Genomic DNA, 24314 nt, shown 5'->3' with positions numbered 1-24314 from the left:
ATAAACATGCAGAATTATCAGGTCTTAAAATAAACTTAGACAAGACCAAGGTTGTTTGGATTGGGAAGGAAAAGTTTAGCCAAGAAACTATGTATGTTAAGTTGGGATTGGAGTGGGGTTCCAGCAGATTTACAAATTTCTCGGTGGATATTAGTGAAATTGAAAATTTAAACTATAACCCCAGGTTGAAAGAAATCGAAAACATTGTAAAAACTTGGACTTATCAAATACTCTCACCAATTGGAAAAATAACAGTGATAAAAACACTTATAATATCAAAATTAAACCATCTATGCCTGTCCATACCTAGTCCAAATAGCACAAAGCTAAAATTTTACTGATAAAATATTTTCCTTTATCTGTGATAACAAACCAAATAAAGGCAATAGAGACACCTTAACCAAACCACACTGTTTAGGAGAACTTAAAATGATAAATATTAAAAACTACATAAAAGGTCTTAAGTTAACCTGGATAAGAATTAAAAGAAATAATTCAAAACTAGTGAAACTTTTCCTCTTTTCAGAAAAGTTGATTTTTTTGGAAATGCAGTTTCTTGGTCCTTAAAAAAGTTAAAAATCCATTTTGAAAAGAAGTATTTGATGCTTGGCAAGATCTTAAAAATGTACAAAATAACTCTAAAGTTAATACATGCCCTTTATGGAAGAATGATGGAATAAAGATTGGTAACCATTCAATTTTGTATAAAGATTGGGCTAAAAAAGGGGTTTGGCTGATCAATGACTTGTTTTAGGAAGGAAGAAATTTTATGACTTTTGATCACTTTAATAATGTATACAATATTAAAACTAATTTTCTCACATATCAAGGTCTAATTTCGTCAATAAAAAAGTATTTAAAAAAATATCAAGTATGTTCAAATGACTAAAAGAGAGAAAACGGACAAGTTTTGCCCTCAGTGTTAAAGGTTTTTTTGGAAATCTCAGAAAGGTTCAAAAGATATGTATAATATTTTGAACGATAAAAAGTCAAATTCTAAACATAAACGTGAACAAAAATGGTTATTAAATCTCAATGAAAATTTCAATTGGAAAAATATCCATGTATTGCCCTTTTATATAAAAAAATAAATAAAAAATCAGTGGTTTCAATACAGAATAATACATCGAATCTTAGGCACGAATGAAATTCTCCTAAAAAATTAAAGATACAAATATTTGTAGTTTTGGGTACGGCGGGGTTGGAACAATAGACTATATTCTGGACGTGTCCATATATATTAAAACTGTGGGAAGACCTTAATTCCTGGATATTTTAGAAGACAGAAATAGAACTAACTTTAAATATTGATTTGGTTTCATTTGGTATTCTAACAAAAACAGATGAAAATGATATAAGAAACTTAATACTTCTGTTAACAAAATTCTACATTTATAGAAGCAAGCTATCTAATGGAACAAACCAATATAATAGCACTAACAAATATTTAAAAGAAAACTTATAAATAGAAAAAAATATATTCTATAAAAATAAATTACCCAGTAGAGCAGAAAACTGCTGGAACCCCTTGAATCCTTTACTTTCATAAAAACAAAAAAAACAGAAAACAAATAGACTCCACATATAATGTATATATATTTCATATCCAAACAGCCTATGTTTTAAAATCATTTTCTGCAATGTATCAAACAGCTGTGTCTATCAAATATATTATATATCTTCTGTTTAGTCTAATAAATATGTTTATTTACTAATATTTACGAGGCAGAGATAAGCTACCGGTACTTGATGTTTTAGACCAACAAATGTACAGATTTCAATAAACTATGATAAGTTTAAAAAAATAAAACACTAGAAATATATTAGTTATGGTTCCATTGGTAAGATTTGTATTTTAATTCACTGCTTTTTTTACTAAGATTTTATTTTCTATTAATCATTTTTCTTTACAAAATTGAGCAGTAACATTTTAAAATTACATACATAGCAATCTGGTGAAGGGGGCCTTCTTAATCTGGTAGTGAGGTGAGAGTTTATTTTTGTTATGTATTGAAGGCCTCACTGTAACTTGATATGAAGTACAGCAATACTAGCCCTGTTCCTTTGCTTTTTTGTGTTTTATTGTGTTTTGTTGTGTTGTGTTTGTACTGATTTTAAGTCAGGAATACCGACTTATATGGCACCTATTAGTTAAATGCTTTCTTTATGGAGATGTTGATAGTGATAACAAACTATATACAAATGGTCAAACAAGAGAAAGAAAACAAATAGAAGAAAATGGGTTTAAAAATAGGAATGAGGGTGGAATAAACAAAGATTTAATGCTAGGTGTTTAAAATGGATTGAAAATTGACATGTAGAAATCAGTATATATCGGTTTCTAAGATGTTCAACATAAGGTAAAACATCAAGAAAGTGTAGAAAATTGCAAAATTTGGTTGAATATATAGGGGATAGGAACAGGTGGTCTACTTTTGGTTTTGTTTTTAAAAAAATGGCGTAACGGAAAGACCAAGACCTCTCAATTATTGGATAGAACAGAAGCACACCAATGACAATAATTCATTTCAATACATTATACATAAAATGCACTGTTAGGTTGTGCTTATTTAAACAGATACAGATGCACAAACTTTACAAAAGCGCTGCGGTCTTCCTATCTTACAAGTTGGTCACAATCAATATATCTACGTCAATAAAAAAGTAGTACTTTCCTGACAAAAATAGCGCCTTTGATGTCGAATTGGTACCGTTTATGTCATTACTCTAAAAACACATTCACTGCAATGATTTTTGTTGGTGACAGAAATATTTGTAAACCATTTTAAGCTAAAACTAATTTGTACTTGATTGTGAGGAATTTGAGGATTAATACGCGAAGTTAGTAAATCAACATCGGGTCATTGCACATATCGAATTATTTAAATCGCTCAAATTTCCTGAAATAAAAATTGAAAGCCAAAAATGATTTTCAAGTTTGTTTTTTTTCTACTTCGTAAAATGATTCTTATGGTTCAAAGATTTGAAAAATCCTAAACTATTAATACATGAGCAAAGAAGATAGAAAGAATTTTGACTGGTCATACTCTTTAATAACGTTCTAGACTTTTCAATATTTGCGTCTTTTAACTTTGTACAATATAACAGTATTAATTTGCTATGTGTGTATCTAAGAAAAAATTTCCAGACACCATCACTGTGAAATTATTACTTTTTTTATTTTTTTATTATAAAATATACACAGGTTTATTTTTGTGACCATTTGAAATGTAAACCAATCAAATATAAATGGTTGAAGATTAATTTGAATTAAAGCTGACACAGGCTAGGGCAAAGTATAAAAAAGAACATAAAATTTATACAGAATTTTTTCTAAAGGCTTTCTTTGCAACTGCAGTGAAACTACGAGTACATAATATTCATTTGTTTGTCGGTTTTTTGGAATATGAGCATGAGGAATAAAGTTACATTATCACTTGAGTCTGTGTTTTCACAAGTCTGCAATATGAATACACAAAACAAAAATTAATTTTGTGAATATTAAATCTTTGATTTTCTTACCTTTCAACCAATGTGTAATTCCATGATTTCACAAAATGTGTTTTCTATCATAAACTGTAATAGAATTATGATATATTCAGTTGTTATAAATGCATAGAGAATTGTCTAAATTTCCTAGCATTTCTTACTTGCAAAGATTGCAACACAAAACAAGTCTTATCACTTTGTTCAAAGCTTATGCGATATTTTATATTCCAAGAAAAAGCAAATCAGTTTGTGAAATTCCATAACTTTCTGAATCCTATTTAACTAGTTTTCGAATGATTTATTTTTTAATATCTCTCTCATATTAGAAGTATATGGCGTGCGATATATCTTAAATATAAAATATTTGGGTTGAAAATCAGTTGGAACCTATTCTGTTGTGACGTTGCCAACAAACATCAATTCAAATTCAAAAGCCTCCTTAAATTTAATGTCTATTTCTAGTTAAGTATTACGTTCAATGTGGCACAGAATTCAATGAAAAAAGAATATCTATATTCAAATCCATAACTATCAATTATTTATTTCGTATGTGTATATTTTCAAATTACACAATAGCAAACATTTAAAATCATGCTCTTACGCATCTCGTTCCATATCAATTTGTTGATTAACTTATCAAGTGACTGTAACAATCTCTGGTAAAGTTACAAAGTGCGATATACTATCACGGGTAGTAAGGTCGTTAGATCGAGGAGCGTTTAGTACAGTGATTTTGTCATAGTTTGGATAAGTTTGACATGACGGTGTTAAGTGTTAATGATGACAATCAATGCAAAAATGTAAACATTCGGATATTTTGTAAAAGAAACATGTTATCAATAATTCAAGCTGGTATGTACCTTTGTATAAAGTAAATATGTTAGTACATCACAAGTTGTATCATATAGTTAATGATGTAACACAGAATAAAGCTTGCGTATTTGAAAACTTAAAAATTGTAAATTGGTTTAACGTGCATAAAAAAAGCTATTATCTTTTTGTCTGTTACATCACATACTTCTTCGTGATATAATACTGCCGTCAATTATTCTGAAAAATACCTTCTTTTGCACTCAATCTAAATTATTAAAATATATGTGACATGGCTTGGTTCATTCGTGTTATGGTTAAGTTCATATTTAACATGGTTCAGTAATGTAATTTTTGTCGTGTATAATGAAAAGTTACTATCAAAATTAAGAACAATTGTTTCATTTGAAACTCAAAAGGGCATTATAACGCACATGCAATGTAGTCATATGTTATAAGTAGATGCTATATGATTGCGAATGAGACAACTAGCCACATTAGATCAAAAGACGTAGATGTTAGCACCTATATGTCACCAAAAGGCCTTCAAAATTCAACAATGAGCAAAACCATACTTCTTAGCAACTTATAAAAGGCTGTGACAAAATTCAATGTATAAGAATTCCAATAAGAAAACCACCAGTCTAATTTCTGTTCAAAATAAATAGCAAAATATGATATACAGTAACAAACGATATTCACGGCATTACAGACACTTAACTTGAGATAGTATATACAAACTATTACGGAGTTAAACATGTTTGTGATATGACGACCTTACTACCCGTGATTATGCACATTGTTAATTCCCGACCAGTTTAAACCATGAAATCTGGTTCCTATGACAAGTGAAACTAACTTTGTTGTATTGTCGATTTGTAATACTTTCAATATATGATATATTTATTAAAATGTCTTCACATTAGACAAGGCTTGAGAGATAAATAGCGCAATTTATTTTTAATCAGATTAAAGGTTGTAGCTCAGCGGGGGAAAACATGATGCAGATGAACTATACTAACCAATAGCTGAAACGCAAGTCAAAGAAATAACTAAAGCTTAATACAAAATACACATAACCGAAGCCCATTCAGGAAATAGCACTTAAGTCTTAAATATAATTTCAAACTTTACAAATTTGATGGCTTCTTGAAGACTTAACACAACAACGTTTTTATCATGATTTTTGCAATGCCCAAAAAAGTCACACATATACTCATAAATACCGGGATTTAGATTCAAACGCAGGTTTCGTCTTCAAAAGACTCATTAGTTAACGTCCATTTGCAAATATTTCATGCATATTCAGGACCAAAACAAGTCAACAAAAAAAACAATAGGTAGGTCTTGTAATGATAGAGGCATTCCGGGATGATGGTCGGAGAAATTTGGACTGCCACTGGAAAATGAGGGTTTATTGGATAGGGATAGAAATTTTGCCTTGTAACAGGCCACCTACGGACCTCTCACATAGTTGTTGCAAGGGTGCTCAATGTGAAAAGAGCGTGGCACTCTCTTTACACGAGTCATCGGATTTAACGTCCCCATTCTGACCGGCTGTGGCTGCAAACTTGATACATCCCGCACAGCTAAACGAACGCCCAACTTTAGCAAGCGTTTTTTCTGCTGGTTGGAAGAAGACCAAGTTACCATATTTGTACTCCCCCACTCACCCTTCGGGTATCAAAGTTCGAAGACAAAAACAGCTTATTACTCAAAAATGTAAATTAATCAAATTATGTTGATTTCCATAAATATGATACACATAAATTAAACAGCAGTACAATTATATCATTTATCAATCAATCGGCACAGGAGAGATATTTGGTGGTGTGGAGCTGTTTACTGCATATCACAGTACTTTTTGCTATAGCGTGGTGTTCTGTTGTTTTTGGTTGATAACGCCGTACGCCTTAGTGCTCGTTGAGAAGCGACAACCTTTAAAAAGTTTCCGCTACTTACGCGATTCAAAACATTGATAAGTTTAATGAAGCAAAAATTGACAAATAGCAATAAAAACTAATTGTGAATAATCAACTATTTTGAAAACAAACCCTCATTATTTACTTTTGAAAAATTAATGTAGTTATAAGTTATGATTTAACAGGTTATTCGTGGTTTTTGTCTTTCTGATAAAATTAAAACAATATGACGTTTCATTAGATACAAATAAAGTCTACATATCAACCTTGGCCTGTTTCAAAATCGAAATGTTAACCGCTTTACCTGTTCAATAATAAACATTTATAAAAGATTTAAACGTCCTTTTAATGTACGCATCGAGTGTCTATATCTATTATATTCATTTGCATAGAATACGTAAACAGACATGACAGGATTTATTGCAAAAATCACAGTATCGATCTAGAACAATTTGGAAAAATCAATACTATTAAACCTTATATACAATAAATTAAAAAAAACCTGTTGTTATCATTTTTAAAACCGAATACAGCTGTTTTTCAATATGTTCAAATGAACTAAATTTGGCATAACCTTATCATTGCTTACATAATTTCTGTGTCACGATGAGACAATGTTTCTAGAAGACATGTTGAAATTGTTTTGTAATACCTAAGTTTGTTTTCCATTTTTTAGTCGACTATTAGTTTTATTTTCAAGTTACTCTAATTTAAAGTGGTCTGCATTTTTATATCATATTTTTTTTTAAATATAATATATATTAAAAAATGAAGTTGGTACTTTTTATCGTTCGTAGAGCTAACATCCATACATACGTGATAGATAAGTCAAAGAAATGAAATACATAAATTGAGTGCGCTTAATATTGCACTTTTATTCAAATTTAAACAAATATCTCAAAGCACAGTAAAAACTAAAACGTTACAATATATTTATGTAGCTAGTAGGATATTTTTTCTTAAATCTTTAAATCAAATCGACAAAATGTTCAAAACTTAACTTACATATCAGAGTTTTAATGGGAAATCACAATATTAAAAGGACAAAATAAAAACGTGTTTTATGTTGTTTCTTGTGTTCTGTTATTTGTCTGTTTGTCGTTTTCATTTTTAGCCAAAGCCTTGTCAGTTTATTTCGATTTATGAGTTAGACTGTTCCTCTGGTATCTTTCGCCTCTCTTGTAACCAGATAAAGCCAGACACGACAAATTAAAACAGCGTTATCGTCTTCTTTAACATTCACACAACTTATCTTTATAAGGCAATCACCATACGATGTAAAATAAAATCTCCTTCTTAAACTACGAATTTCACCTTTTGTTGTCCTTCAAGAGACCACTGATATTTTTCTATATTGTCTAGTTCAATCGCTTCCACATCACCAACCGTTTTTATCATACTTTTATATAATAACCTAAGTTCTACTTGATATTTCTTAACTAAATGATATTATATACATTTTTACAACAAAACAATTGTCAGTATTTTTTTTTTCTTTCAAGTTAAAAGCATTATAGAGTATACTACTAACGAAATGTTATAAGTGGTCATCACCTTTTTCTTGAAGCGCCATAGCAATGTCATTTTTTTTGTATATTTTGAAAAATGTAACATTCGTTTCTTTTGTTTTCACAGATTTTTTAAATGACAAAAACAAGTTATTCATATTATGTGTTTGAAAGTTATTCCGTTATAACAACAAGCTCTAATAGAAATTGTCTAGTGGATGAAAGCAATATAATTCATTATATAACCGTCCTCATTGACCCTTTAAGTTCAATATTTGAAAGCTTATAATGTAAATAGAATTTCTTGAAGAGCTAAATGATCGAAAGACTCAAAAGCAATGAGATTCCTTGGAATAGTGCGAACATTTTTCACCTTTAACATGTTGAATAATTTTAATACTTTAGAAAGAAATTCAAAGAGATCTTCGGTACCTATTGGTTATTCTTAAATGCATTCTGAGTATATCTGGATAAAGGATATACTAGTTAGGGTGTTTTTAGTGTTTGCTTGGAAACAAAAAATACACTTAACAATATAATTGTTTAATCTCACATACATAGTGGTATACAAAATCAAAACATTTGAAGTCTGACTAGGTTGTTCAACAAATAATTTTTGTTGAGCCATTCAAACCATAAATAAATTGAAATTTAGAAAAAATTGTCATTTGTCATAAAATACTGTTGCATGGAAATTATAAAAATTCGACGAATTTGAAAAGATAAAAAAGAAAATAGAATTCTAAGTACTTTATGATTTAACATTTTGAAAAAGTTTAAACATATAAAATGAATAGTATATATCAATATTGAAATCTGGCTATTTCAACATTTGAGCCGTTATTACTTGTTCAATAATAACTAAAATAGATAAACGATTAAAACGTTTAAATGCTAGCATGGTTTTATTATATATATTCGATTTCTTGTCATAGCATATGCACACAGACCTGATATATATTGAAAAAATCATTTCACCGAACAGGAACAATTTAAAATTTTACATATTATGGATTAAAACGGTTTACATTGTCAATAATATTTTTAAACACACAATAAAGTCTATTTGTGAATATTCTTTTCTTCATATCACATTTAAATCTGAAAAATACCAGATATACACTAAGTTGGACGGTTATATGACATTGTTTGTTTTTTTCATTTTTTGTGTCATGACGAGTTTTTGATATACTATATATCTAAAGATTTCCGCTATGTTTCAAACTTTAAATGTCAAGTTCACGTTTTCAAATTATTGCTTTTTTTAAATATGTTTAACACAATGAAGAGGGCAAAGTATGATGTTCGTTGAACTAGCGTACATTCATTCTCTATCAAAGAGAGACAAGTCAAAGAAATTTGTGCACATAGTAGTCTATATCTATTTCATTCAAATATAAACAAAGCTATCATAACACACAATAAAAATAAAACGTATGACGACTACCATTAAAACTTAGACTTCTATTGTTACAAAACTGTTCTTGTAGGACATTATAAACAGGAAACACGTGCCGTATGATAATAAAGTTGCTGGAATTTGTACCATTGACTGACAGGCACTATTAAACTGTAACTTTGAAAAGTACTCACCTCGGTTTTATACCAAGATTTTTGCATTCAATCGGTAGAGTATATCTTTGTTCCAAAAAGGCGAAAAAGCGAGCTTATTTTGTTATAATTAGATAAAACGAATCGGTTAATCAATCCATCACTCAATCAGTTATATCAGATCAGTCCTTTGGCCTTTCTGCAAACTTGGTATAATTTCAGCTCACATGGCACAAAAAAAGCCAAGTAGACTTTTCTCATCATAAGGCGTCCGTCGTCGTCCGTTGCTTATTACAAAAGTCTCCACCTCTGAAACTAATGGGTCAAATACAAAGATGGGACAATGCTTAAGAATAGAACAGGGAATAAAATGCACTTTCCGGCTCATATCTCTAAAATTAAAGCCTTGAGAGAAAAACTGACATGTATAACAATGTTTCTAAGGTCAAGATTTATCTGCCCTGACATTTGTAGACGCATCAGACAACCTTTTGTTGGTTTGCTGCCCCGGAACTGGCAACTTTTAGGACCTTTTGCCGTTTGTGGTTATTGTAAATATTATATAGATAGAGATAAACTGTAAACATCAATAATGTTTTAAAAGTAAAGTATGATTTATAAATAAGGAGTTATTGCTCTTAGAGTTATTTTTTCCTAAATGTTTTGTAATCTTTTACAAAAAATACTCTCCGCTTAATCTTCTGAGCCAAAAAAAAATCAAACGAAGCCACAATTCTCAATAGATTTCTTGTCTGAAAAGAATAACTAGTGAGCGGTTTACTTTAGAAGTATAAGGGAAAACTGTAAGGAAAACCAATTTTAAATGGTCACAACTTGAAAACTAATTTAAATAAAAATAAGGGGTCTTTAGTAACTAGTGTAATACTACATTAGATGATCTGCTTTAAACAGACACTGCCTCAATCATAATTAGGGGATATAATACTATTAATTATGATTTAAACATAATTTTCATGATTTCCAGAACAACAGTCGATACAGGTGAACGACATAGACCCTTAAGAGCCTATAACATCCCCTTACTAATTATGAGGTTAACATACATTTCAAAAGTTAATGCTCTAAATGCAGTCGACCTTAATTAGAAAATGTGTTAAGGTATGACAAATACCACCACAAAAATCCTATTATAGAGTGTGTTTGAATAAAATTCATCAGGCCCTTTCAGTATAGTTTGAGAGCCATTTGTGATCCATTGAATTGAAATTGTTGTAGCAGTTTAAACTTTTACAACCAGATTATTCAGGTCATTGATGAAATATCTTGAAGTTTAGTTTCTTAGTAAGATATCCTTTGCTGAAAGGCATTATAGGCAACTGATGTTCCAATGTCGTTAATTCTATTTTCATACAAATTAATTTTAAAATACGAGAGGTGGGAAATGGCTTGCTCAGATATAGTGAGTGTCTCCTACTTTGTGTAAATCACTCGTCACACGAATCAACTTTTAACATAAACATTAAACGGTCAATGTACTAATCACCAACTGTTAAATTCAGGCAACTTTAGTTTTCTGATCTTCATTTGTCAATAACAAGTATCATTTGAAAACTTTTTTTTATATAACGACAAAGATGATCTTTATCCAAATAGGAACATATTTTGGTTAAGTTTGCTTTTTTAATGCCTTGTACGAACAAAACAAACACATTAGATAACAATGTCACAAATAGGGATACAACAGCAACACGAAACTCACCTAAAACTGGTTGTAACCGGAACCTCAGTTAGAGCCATCCAAAAGCTATTCTACATCGTGAATGTTACAATTTGATATAAGGGGAAAGGGTAATATCCTGTCAAAAATCATACCAAAAAAGGTTCATAAAACCATTTAAATCTGTATTCCGTATATAAGCCAAGCTCAGGGTGAAAATATGATTTTTGTTTGGTTCAAAAGTGCTTTCTGTTGGTTTTTTGGGAAGAAAACATTTTCAATTTTCCAATGCATAGTTGTTATAGGCGTTTTGTATTACTCATATATTAACTTAATACATAAGAACATTATCAACGTATAAACAACCTTTAATATTGTTTAACTCCATTGAGGAAAATAAAGATAGACATAGTCGACTTACTATTACACTGCATTTCATTAATTTTGTTTTTCATTAGTTAAGAAAAAGTGCTCATATTTATAAATAGATTTCTTGCAATATCATAAAGTGCGAAATTTTTTAAATCCCTTAATGAATCCCTGATTGTCGAGAAAGTGTTTAATGATGAAATTGACATTGCTCAAAATATAGATGTGTAACTATATTTAGGACATACACACAACTAGTTGCAACATGAATAATGTTACCTGTATGTCAAGGTTTGTTTATCTATGTTACTGTAAATAGTTTATCTGATCACATCTTTTTAAAGAAATGAACATCAATTTTAATGGTAGAATTGCCCTCGTTACAGGTGCTGGGAAAGGTATGTAGAAATTACTCTTAAAAACTATTATATTTTCTATTGATAAAATTTCATCAGATATAATAATACACATAACTAAGTTCTATCGTCAAACGACATAACAAAACAACAACACACACTTTAAGTCTGACACTATAAGGCTTTGTGAACTTCATGTAAACTGTATGTCAAGGTTTTTTAATGTTTGTTTATGTAGAAATTAGCTGTTCAGATTTTTGTTTTCAATCGATTTATGATTTTTGAACACCTTTATACTACTGTAGCCTTTATTTACTAATGGTTTTTAAGTACCAGTATAGGACTAATGCATGTATCAGCTATTGCAACATCAAGATATGTAGTACTCGTAAATATAAACTAAATTATATCACACAACAATCATTAAGCAAATATCTTAACTATACGGGAGATAACTCATGTTTATTTTCATACAATACAATTAAATTATGCCAAACTATAATAAAGATACTCTCACCAAAAGGGAAGGGAGTTTAACTGGTAAGGTTAACGGCACATCATATAATCATAGGTATTCTAACTAAACTGAATTAATGGCCATGACGTTGTCAGTTTATTTTCAATCTATATATTTGTCTGTTCATCTGGTATTTTTCGTCCCTCTTTTTTAATTAGAATCCTGAAACCCAAAATATGAACATAAATATTCGGATTATATTTATAAAAATTCTATATCCAATGTGACAAATATTCTTTACTCATCTATTTTTATAGTTTATAAAACCTTCTCAGTATAGAAGTAATAATTTATATAGATGGAAACACATTTCGTGCTTTTATTCTAGCAAGCCGCCATTTATTAAATACAGATTTCAACAAGAAATGTATGCAAATTAACAATCTATATCTACAGTGACAAACACACTGTAGATTATAACATCCTATATATGCTAGTAGCTTTATAAAAGTACTATTATGCACATCCTTTCTACATACATGCGATATGAGGAGAACGCTATAAAAAAATCTTTACTAGAAATTGTTATATCTAAATGGAAAATATAAAGAATGATTAGAAAAAAGTTAAACTACATCATCAGTTGATAAATATGTCGTGTACAAAGTTATATTAGAGATCAGGAACACTAAAATTATGACGTCAGAATAGATGTGAAAATCTACTTTAAAACAAATGATGAAAACATACACCTGAGTAATTGACCATTGAACCATAATGCATTGTGAGCTACTACTTACTCAAAAGACGGGAAAAAGTTAATTGTTTTTCTGACAATAGATTGTATAATGTGTATTGTGTGTATAGAAAACATATGTTGTATACATGTAGAAGTCCTTCGTGCAATGCAACACATTAACAGGATTGGTGAATTACCCAGATAAATGTTGACGTCTTAATCGTGTCAATTTGATCTACAAGATGACTGTCTGAGAAAATATTTAGTTGTCCTTTCGATACACAATGTTCACAATCGCCAGCACACTTACGATAGTGCATCAAATTGTTTGCCTTGTCAGTGGTTTAACCCACGTGTTTAAAGATGGCTCCGAATATGTTAAGCAATTCTCTTTCCAGCAAATCATGGTCTTGGATTTCTGACAAAAAACACCAGATTGATTAATTCATATAGAGTATTAATATTCTTCAAACGTAGCATTAAGCATTGATAAAGGTAAATATGTTTTGATGGATGTGTATTGTATATTAATTCTACAAATTAACAAGGTCGTTTAAGATACAACGCGTCTTGTTTCCACTCGGATCACGGCAACAAGATCATATTTCTTTACACGACATGTTGTACTATATGATCTTCGAAATATTGTAATTGGAATGTTTTCAAAAGTCATGTAGCTGCATTGTTAAAGATAGGTTTCTGTTAACTTTATGTTTGATAGGTATCGGACGCTGTATTGCTCTAAAATTATCAAAGCTTGGGGCCAAAGTCTTTCCTATAAGCAGAACAGAAGCAGATCTTGACAGCTTAAAAGTGGAGGTAAGAAAGCCAACAATTTTTTATACTATGACTTATGTTTCATGTAAACTAAAAGACCATGTTGGCCGCAGCAGTTAAACCTCCGTATCATTAGTTTCTCATCAATATTATTGTGACTTTGAATCCTGCATATTACCGGTGTTCGGAACTATGATTTTAATTGGCTAGGATTGCCAGTTTTCCTACCAATGGTCGTTGGTCAAACTTAGACTCTCAGGCTACCTCCACAATTTAACCACAAATAACATCGAAATTACTCAATATTGCTGAAAGTGCCATAAAGCACCATTCAATCAATAAATCAATTTCCGGTTAACCGATACTGCTAGTTGGTGTAGTGATACTTGTTACATTCATGCCATTTAATAAATCGTTTGAGAGCAGTGTTTAATGACCGTAAATATCTCTGTACGGTGGTGCACAATACATTTCTTTTTAAATACTAGTTAATGAAGGACATATATTTGGAATGTTGCCCCAATATAAACGAAGTTGAAATCATCCCTTCCAAAATTTTACGGACGCTATCACGAGACGGTTGACCTTGACGGATTATCTGGTTCAAAGATGACGATTCGTATATTCCAGTTAAAACCACATTCCGTCATATTTGCCTCCAATATGGCCTACTGCATTAAACTTATTATCGGGTTTGTACATAGTACGGCAATTCAACTTGTACTAGATGTGAAACAGCACCTGCTTAATCTAGGATATTATATTTGGATTCTCTTTTAATTTTGCGTTTGATGACAGTTATACAACGACAAACCACTTTGAATAAATAAAAAAAACCAAGTGATTTGTCTCCATGTAGCTTTGTCTATTATGGGGATATCATTTAAATATTCCTGATTAAGGTCTAGACTTTTAGGATTTATTATCTATGAAGCAATCATGTATCTAAAAAATAAAAAAAAAATATGTAAAATTATTGGTTTTGCGTATCAATGAGACAACAGTTTATAATCGAAATCTAGTGATGTATAAATAAAAGTAGTGTTCCAAATAGAAATTAAGTGTATATGCCATATTTAAAGACATAATTATCCACAGAAGAAAATTTACATAAATGTTAAAAATGTCAAGAGCTTGCTTATGGTTTTGTAGGATTCGTCAATTGAAATACATTGCATGTACAGATTTTTATTAACGACAAAAAGTACGTTTTTTTAAATGAGAATTTTCCTAAATTGTTGTAGGATTCATCGATTGAAACACGATGTTTAGATATTGGAAACTGGAACGACACAAGAAAAGTGATTAAAGACATTGGACAAGTAGATCTCTTAGTAAATAATGCAGGAATAAGTAAGATGAAATATGTTCTTGAAGCAACAGAAGAGTTTATAGACGAGTAAGTTATAGAGACTTCCATGTTTTTGAAGGCCGCACGGTAGCCTATGGATGTTAATTGCTGTGTTATTTGGTCTCTTGTGAAGAGTCGTCTCGTTGTTAATCATACCACGTCATCTTATTTATACTATCCTTTCTCATCACTTACTTTTTGATATCCTGCGAAGTGATGTATTATTAAACCTCATTTGAAAATGTATGGCCGAGTAAATATACAAAGTTCACCTCGATGTTGCAGAGCATATATATTGTTTGTATTTAATACATATGGACAAATAAGGCTTAACCTTGGAAGACATGTAACAAATAGGGCAATATTCTAGAGGTCCTTATATCCAACGGTATAAAAGACAAGGACAAACTTTCACTTAAATTGTTTCTTTTTGTTCGGAAGTGGTAACATTGCCATAGTTTGCAGTTTTTGCGCTTCACTAGGGTAGGTGACATTTAAAATGACAATCTTTTCAGCTAGAATGTGACATATTGTTCAAAGTAGTCGTACATATTACAATTATTGCCTTATAAAAACACAATAATACCACATTAACATAAAGGTGTAATCTCTAAACATGCTTTATTTTATTGTAGACATTTTGATGTAAATTTTAAGGCAGCTTTGAACATATCTCAGGTATAAGATAAATACATTTAACTCGCTTTAACACTATACACTTGGAAATGTACTCATTTGTTTATGTTATACAAGTTTCCTAGGTTAAATGAAGATCTCGACTCTAGCTAACATATTTACTCTTACCATATTCTGTACATACCTGTTTCAAGTCATTTAGTGGTTGTCGATTATTGCTATATATTATATAATATTTTTGTTTTGTTTATTGTTTTGTAAATACAGTCGGTTGTCTCGTTTGAGTTGTTTTACAACCAGCCATGTGGTAAGGGTTTTGTCCCTTGTTGACGGTTGTATGGTGACTTATAAGCTAACACCTTCGTCATTGGGTCTATGGTAAATTGATATCTCGTTGTCAATCATACAACATCCACTTATCTTTGTATCATTTGCAAACAACTGTGACACGCATATATTTAACGCCTTCAGTGCAACTATGACAGCCGTTAATTTAGTACAAACATATCAATTTTATTTTAATCATTCTCCAGTAAGGTACAGTGAATGCTTTTAACATCATTTCAAATATGCAAGAAACTGTTAAATATTTTTTCAATTTTCAATCGTGAACGCTTTCTCATTAATTATTCAAGCTCTCATGACAATTGTTCAAATATGCACCATCTATGTTGAAATATTTGCGTTATGACAGATCGTCGCCAAAGGAATTATTTCACGGAAAGGAAGTGGTGCCATAGTGAATATTTCAAGTATTACCGGTATGCTAGCTGCACCGGGTTTTCCTGTTTATTGCACTACGAAGGCAGCTATGGATATGCTCACAAAGTCTATGGCATTAGAGTTTGGACCTTTAAAGGTAAACTATTGTGACTCCTGAGTTACGCCCCTTGTACGCCTTAAGCATGTTAATTATATTATTTTTACAATCAGTACAAATGTTTAGGCTTATGTGTGAATATGAACACTTAAATAATAACTTATTGCACTGATTATTCATTAATAATAATCCTACGTTGTATTCGATAAAGTCCAACATGTTTATCAACAAAGAACTTTCAAGATATGTCCTTTACGTAAAAGTTCGTCAAATATGCGCGCTTTTATGACTTTATTTACTATAAAGAGGGGTTCTTGTATTACTACAATATTCAAGCCCTGCAAACGAATCAGGATCGTCAATATGCAGGATACACTAGAAATAATGTTTGTTCTGTTAGTACTTTATTACAATTCTCTAATGCTGATTATCAATTATAAGAATAGATTTGGCCGAACAAATCGTGCAATACAATATAGCGTCATACTTATTTAATCGGTCGCTCAACATGGGAACTGACGATGCCTCTAAAGGCACGAATGATGTTCACTAAGTTTTTTTTACGACAATCCAACTATCTCGAAATCGGTCTATTACTATACATTGTTGCTTTATAAGTTTTTAGCTCGTTTAACACAAAACTAAATATCAACCACCTGACTAGTTTTTATTACATTTTTGCATGAGGTCAGACACATAACTCTGAACGTGCATTTATAAACTAACTGCCTAGGTGCGCTTGAATTAAAACAGGTATGAGATAAAATAGTTCAATCATTGGACTATGTGGACATGACGCTTAAAATAAATATCGATTATTTTTTAGCAAAAAGCTGTCTTTGTTAAAAATATTTATTATCCGGACGTAGCTCTTATTATAATGAAGTAAGTTTTTTTTCTATCAAAGCTCTAAATTCTTATATTGCCAGATCCGAGTCAACAGCTGTAATCCAGGTGGAGTATTAACACCAATGAGTGAGCAGGTTTTGGTCTCCCAGGAACAAAAAGATGCTTTTACAGGACGAATACCGATGGGACGATTCATAGGTAGTTTACTGAAGGCCAACATAATTTTAAAGCTCTATATGTCCTTTAAAAATTAACAGTGATTCAACTCATCAGATTAAATTTAACACTCCTGACACTTGTTTTATCTACAATAGATTCATCCGTGACGTTTGAATCAAAAATTTAAAATTGCTTATAAAGTAAAGACGATAAAGAGAATGGAAGACCCAAAATTCAAAAAGGTTTGGTCAGATATAGCCATATTATTTTTTCCCCTGAAAATATGACATTATTTTGATTTAAACGCAAATAAACTCATTATAGATACTAGAATAAAATTTGTGAATTAACACCAAACGCGCGTTTCGTCCACAAAAGACTCACCATAGACGATCGAATCCAAAAATGTTAAAAGAGCCAAATAAAGTCAGAAGTTGATTATCATTGAGGATCAAAACTTCTAAAAGTTTTGCCAAGTAAAGCTAAGGTAATCTATTCCGGAGATAGGAAAACCTTAGTATTTAAAAAAATTCAAGATAGCGTACAACAAGCGATTGTGTTGAAAGTATTTTTTGTTTGTTTCAACATAGTACGTGACTTTGGGTTACAGATGTATCTATACGTTCAACCAATTCATAATAGAAATGTTGTCTTGATCAGCTACTTATCACGTTAAAATATCACCTTTGGTTGAGACTTTGTTTTTGATGAACTTATTTAGTTCAGAAAAATGGAGAGTCGAGGGGGGTAAAAGGGCATAGAAAAAATACCAAAGGAAGGTCAAATTACGATGTTTGGCCATTATTTCAAATAATCAAAGCGTGCTCCTACGTGACCCGGAGAAAATTATTGCGATTTAGACAGCAGCAAGAACAATTATCATGACATTGGAATAAAAAAAAATACTGGGTCTAGCACTAAAAAATTATTAATTCGTTGTAAAATGAATAATAATTACAATATTTGAATAATAACAGAAAGTTTAGACTCCTCGCTCACCCAGTTGCTTAAATAAGTAGCTTTGAAGTTCATCCAAACAAATTTAAACCTTAGGGAATATTTTTACATTATAAGTAGCATTCCGAAACAGAATTTGAAAAATGGGAAAATAGGGTGGCCAAAAACAGACTTGATCGTACCTTGTCCTTTGATATTGCAACAGACCACCTAAGGACACCTTAAAGAGTTGTTACAGCAGTTGGAATCTGCAGAGAACGTGGCAATCATCTATAACCATCAGACTTAACAACCCAATTCCGACCGGACGTGTCTGTGTACCTGACATATTCCACTCAGCAAAAAAAAACACGCTTTTTCAAAGATTTACTGCGGGTCTGAAGAATACCAGAGTGGCCATAATTACCTTTCTCAGTTCCCCAATCACCTTTGGTGCCAGGTTCCAAGGACAAATGATACGTAAAAGAATTAAAATTAAGGTTAATCAGTAATAGAACTTCATTAATCTATCGATCTTAGTCAAACTTCAGAATTGTGGATGAAATCTTTTTGAAAAAAAAGTAAAAGATGGGCGAACTATACTTCATGGACGTTCGAACTATATAAGTCGAATATAATCTGCAAACGCTATGGCTAAAAAGACAAATAAAAACTGGTAAACAAAAGTACACAATAAACATAAAAACTAAAGACTGAGTAACAAGAATCTCAATAAAAACTGGGGGTGACCTCAGGTAGTACGGAAGGGGAAGTAGACCATGCTCCACCTGTGGTATCCTTCGTGTTGATCGTTTACGTACTAACCCGGTTATAAGTCTTACTCGGTAGGTCACATTCGTAGATTGTACTAACGAACATATCCGTCGTCATCAGCGAAACAGATATTTCATAATGGTCTATAAACTTGTGATGAGGTAAGAAAATGTATAGGAAGGGGTTATTTTAACTTCACCACTTGAGACTTTTTGTTTTGTAGCCTCCTTTTGAAAAGAAATCTTGATAAAAATACATATGTTAGTCAAGATAAGAGGCAGACTTAACAGTATATGTTGTATCTTTTACTTTAAGTTCGATGTGATGGAACATCTTCTATATAGCAAGAAGTCAAGTTTAATGATAAACATGTACTTAGTTTGGATGATACCAATTTGTGCAAATATAAGCCCATAGAAAAATGGCACGTATCATATATACGGATATGAATGCAAGTAATATGTATTTTCCGGAATGGACTTTGCTGATACGTACTAAGATCAAAAAGTGTAATATGTGGTGAACTATGGTATTTTTGTTGTATCTTTATTGATCAAAATAGTGTGAATTAAAAAAACTTGAGAACTCTTCTATCTATGTAATTTTCAGGGGAGGAATTATGTACTTGTATACCTTCTTTTCCAGAACAAGACGAGGTTGCCAATACAGTTGCATTCCTGTTGAGTGACTATGCATCAATGATAAATGGTGCCTTAGTTCCAGTCGACGGTGGAAACATGATACATATATCACCTAACCCGGTCCAGTAGATGACATTGATGTTTTTTAATTAACCACGTAGCCTAGTCGGATGTGTCTTGTAATACGCATTTAAAGCAAACACAAAATATATGAGTCTTTAATTATTGTCGTTATTCCTACGTGAGAGAACTATGCGCCTGTTCTGTCTAACTTGTTCTTATTTTCAAATTCAAGTCTGAATTTACTCGATTTCTGTCTTTTTTAAGTAAACACAAGTTTTCCACTCAACATTTTACTATTTGCTCAACCATTTTCATATAATGACAATCACTATGTTTATTTAAAACGAAATAATCAATTGATGAATAAATTCATGTGTGTTCTCGAAAGATTTTTAATTAAATTTTTATATTTCACTTAATGTTGGTGATCATGATGAACAGTGTTGCTCAATCTGTAATGTTCTGTTAGTGTTTTATAATGATTGTCTTCCCGTCGTTTTTTTCGCCTTATTTATGTTCTTCTTTTTTGGTAATGCTATCTGAGTGTTTTCTTTGGTTTTTAACTTTATCTTCAGCGTTGCTCAATCGGTTATTTGCCGGTTATTGTCGTGTTCATCAATTGTCTACAATATACGTTAGGTGGTTCTGGTCGGCCTCTCCGGCATCCTCCATCTACAAAAAACTGAACTGACAGCTATGGAATAGTACAATAGTACTATTGATTTACGTTCAGTTAAATCATAATGCATACAAGTTTAACATTGTCTGAAAATGTGTTTATACCTCAAACAAAGATCTATTTCGACAAATTTGCAACAAACGCAGCTAGTTTTATGTCAAAAGATCGAGACAATTTTTAGTGAAAACAAGTAAATAAAGGAAACAGTAGTTTTCTGCCGTTCAAAACTCATAAATCGAGTGAGAAAAAAAAACAAATCTGGGTTACAAACTAAAACTGATGGAAACGCATGAAATATAAAGGAACTACGACACAACAGAAACATAACATTAGAATGTACCACACACAGACACGAACTATAATATAAAAATGATAATTTTCCTAACTCGGTATTTTAAGAAAAAAAATGTTGGATTGTACCAGGTTTTGTAGCATGCCGATCACCCCGCTTTAATGGCAATGTTAAATATAACATTAAAATGACAACAATACATAACAGGACTACAATACATAACAGGACTACAATACAAATTAATGGGAGAAATTATAGGACAGAGAAACACACGAATAATAGCTAACAAAAGGTACCAGGTTTAAAATTCAAAACGACACAAGACTAACCAGTGATGCTCGGATGAAAAAAGTTTGAAAGTTAAACAAGTACAAAGTTGAAGAACAGTTGTGACCAATACGAAGGTCTGGATGGAGAGGGGGGGAGCGTTTGTTATTATGTAAATATTTAATTTTCACCCCTTTTTTTCTCTTATCTTTAAAAAATAACCCTTTTTTCTCTAATCTAATCTAATAGATGAACATGATAAAACCGAAGTGGTGATTAACTACAGTACTAAAACGGATACATCACTACAACAATCTTAATACCAGCACATAAAAATACACAGCCAAGTTAGCTAAAATCTGTTGAACGCACAAAGTGACGTCATATTTGATTTTCTAAAACGATTTCCACAAAACATGATATAATTCAAGATTAGATTTGTAAGACTTATATAACATTTATTAATTACAATACTAATCAATATCAAATTGTGGTAGTAAATAATTAAATAATTAATTGTATTATCTAGCTATGTCGGTGTTTCTTCTGAATCAAACTGTAACTCAAATATATCGTATAAATTTCGTTGATCCCAACTAAATTTTAATTAATGAACTGGATGATTAATTATCTTTACCATAACACACGAATACAACGGAAACAATAAGATTTACAACTACAAACGTTAAAACATTTGACAAAACGCGATGTGAATAACAAATATAACATCAAAACTAAATACATGAACTTGGGTAGAAAAGTAACGTGACACGTCTTATAGAAATGCGTATTCACACTCAACAAAACAGCGCAATTGGGAATAAGTCACGTTCGGTAAAAAGATTTAGCACACTAACTTATAAAATATTTATATATTTTCTCTAAAAAAATATGAAGTGTGCATCTGTCACATATGAATGTGCATTTTATAGCTTTACCTGTATGTCAGGTTTGTGCATTTGTTCAATTGTAAATAGTTTAGATGATCACGTCTTTGAAACGAAATGAACATCAGCTTCGCAGGCAGAATTGCTCTCGTTACAGGTGCTGGTAAAGGTATGTGGTAATTAGTTTTAAAATTATTAAACTTTCCTGATATATAATAATACGTTTGAAACTATACGGTTTTTTAACTCAATAGTACCTATGTTTCAATGCTTGTTTATTTTCTGTAACTGTGAAAAGTTTAGCTGGTCACATCTTGTACGACTGAAAATTACACGTACCAGTATACAACTTATTCCATAACGAAATGTATCAGCTTTTACGACATTAAAATATATAATAATCATGATTATTAACTACATTTTATCATACAACAATCATAATCTAAAGAAAAAAAGTTGCAAATATCTTAACTTTACGGGAGATAACTCTTGTTTATGCATAATACAAGTATTCGGCAATTAAAAAAGCCAAACAATAATAACGATACTTTTAAACCATGTAAACACCTGTGACGATATTTTAACTGCTAAGGTTAACGGCACATCACATGATTATAGTTATTATAACTACATTTATTGGAATCCTGGAATCAACAATGTGTACATAGATAAGATATTTGGATTATAATTATAAAAATGTCATATCAATTGTGAATTTCTTTTTTTACATATTCACATTAATTTTGTAGTTCAATACAAAACACATTTTCGTCTCTTCCCCTAGCAAGTCGCCATCTATTACATATTGATAAATGCAAGGCATGACAATCACACTTATGATTATGGTCTACAAGACATACAGGTGATAGATTATCTGTTTAAACTAAGTACTAGTATATAGGACTAAAATAAACTTCATAGCAGTCTTGTCTCTGAGCAACGCAGTACAAATGTACTTCGTTAGAGTAGACACCATTTGTATTGCACAATGCTGTAAATTGTTTCCTTGCCAGTATCTAGCCACATGTTAAAAGAAATCTCTGATAATGTAACTCAAATTTCTTGACGGCCAATTTTGGTTCTGGATTTCCATCCACAAAAAGATGACTGACAATTCATATTGAGTGAGATTTTTTCAAACGATTTATCATGACTCTCTAAAAACTGAGCATTGATACAAGTACGTTTGTAACAACCCGATGTATGTGCATAATATAATAATATATACATTTTCCAAGAGCAGGAGGTCGTTCAACACGCAACGCGTCTTGTTGCCAACTGGAGGACGTCGACATGTCTTTATACGACATTTGTACTGTATGATCTTCGAAATATTGAAACTGGAACTTTTGTAAAAGTCATGTGGTTGCTTTGTTAAACATTTTTTTTGTAACTATGCTTTTTCTCCGTTTGATAGGTATCGGACGCTGTATAGCTCTAAAATTATCAAAGCTTGGAGCCAAAGTCTATGCTATTAGCAGGACAGAGGCAGATCTTGACAGCTTAAAAGAGGAGGTAAGTAAACATGTGCAAACAAAAAATGCTATATGTTATGACTATTTTTCCTGTTAATTAATGTGACCGAAGCAGTCGAATTATTGTATCATTAATCTCTCAACAATGATGTTGTGAGTTCAAATCCTGCGTATTACAGGTGCGCTCGACTATAATCTTAAATGGCTACACACTACAGGTGCGTTCGACTATAATCTTAAATGGCTAAGTTTTCCTACCGAGGGTCGTTGGTTCACTTTAAGCACTCGGGCGGCCTCCACAAATAACAACTGTCCGTCAAGAAATAACGAAACATTGATGAAAGGGGCGTAAAGCACCATTCAATCAACTATCTTTATTTTTTTAATTTTGCGTTTGATTATAGTTATACAGCTTTGTATGAACAAATGGAAAGTTCATTCGAACAAACCGTTGTGAATAAATGAAAAAGCAAGTGGTGTATTTCAATGTAGCTCTGTCTTTTATGGTAGTATCGTTTATATATTCCTGCTAAAAGTCTAGAGGCAAATAGTTCTATTGGCACAATGCAAAATAAATACATTTTAGCGGCTCAAGAGGTACAATAAAACAAGACCACAACTTACAAACTAATGATGTATAAATCCAAGTATTATCCAAATTTGAAATCAACTGTACATTTCATATTTGAAGACATAACTATCAACAGAAAACAATGTACCGACACATTAAAAATGTCATAAGCTTGCCAATGATTTTGTAGGATTCGTCAACTTAAATACGCCGTAAGAAATAATTTTATTAACGACAAAAAGGGTACGACTACTTTAT

General features: G+C 31.2%; 2 protein-coding genes across 3 annotated transcripts in view; both read left to right on the top strand.

Annotated features, from left to right (window-relative positions):
• Window positions 1-11618: 11618 nt before the first annotated feature.
• LOC134717911 (L-xylulose reductase-like) lies at window positions 11619-19951 on the top strand. The gene is made up of 7 exons (XM_063580410.1): window positions 11619-11725; window positions 13601-13698; window positions 14901-15055; window positions 15643-15685; window positions 16338-16502; window positions 17393-17510; window positions 19827-19951. Exons 1-7 carry the CDS (start codon window positions 11674-11676, stop codon window positions 19949-19951), a joined length of 756 nt encoding a protein of 251 aa, XP_063436480.1. The 5' UTR covers window positions 11619-11673.
• Window positions 19952-22093: 2142 nt separating this feature from the next.
• LOC134718819 (L-xylulose reductase-like) overlaps window positions 22094-24314 on the top strand; it is a 29019-nt gene continuing 26798 nt past the window's right edge. For both annotated transcript variants that reach the window (XM_063581569.1, XM_063581571.1), the window contains exons 1-2: window positions 22094-22179; window positions 23428-23525. In XM_063581569.1, the coding sequence (XP_063437639.1) occupies window positions 22128-22179; window positions 23428-23525 (150 nt within the window). In that variant the 5' untranslated portion in view covers window positions 22094-22127. The remainder of the gene's footprint in view (window positions 22180-23427; window positions 23526-24314) is intronic.

The sequence above is a fragment of the Mytilus trossulus genome, chromosome 5, assembly GCF_036588685.1.
Source record: "Mytilus trossulus isolate FHL-02 chromosome 5, PNRI_Mtr1.1.1.hap1, whole genome shotgun sequence".
NCBI classification, from domain to species: Eukaryota; Metazoa; Mollusca; class Bivalvia; order Mytilida; family Mytilidae; genus Mytilus; species Mytilus trossulus.
This window is presented reverse-complemented; position numbering and strand designations above follow the sequence as displayed.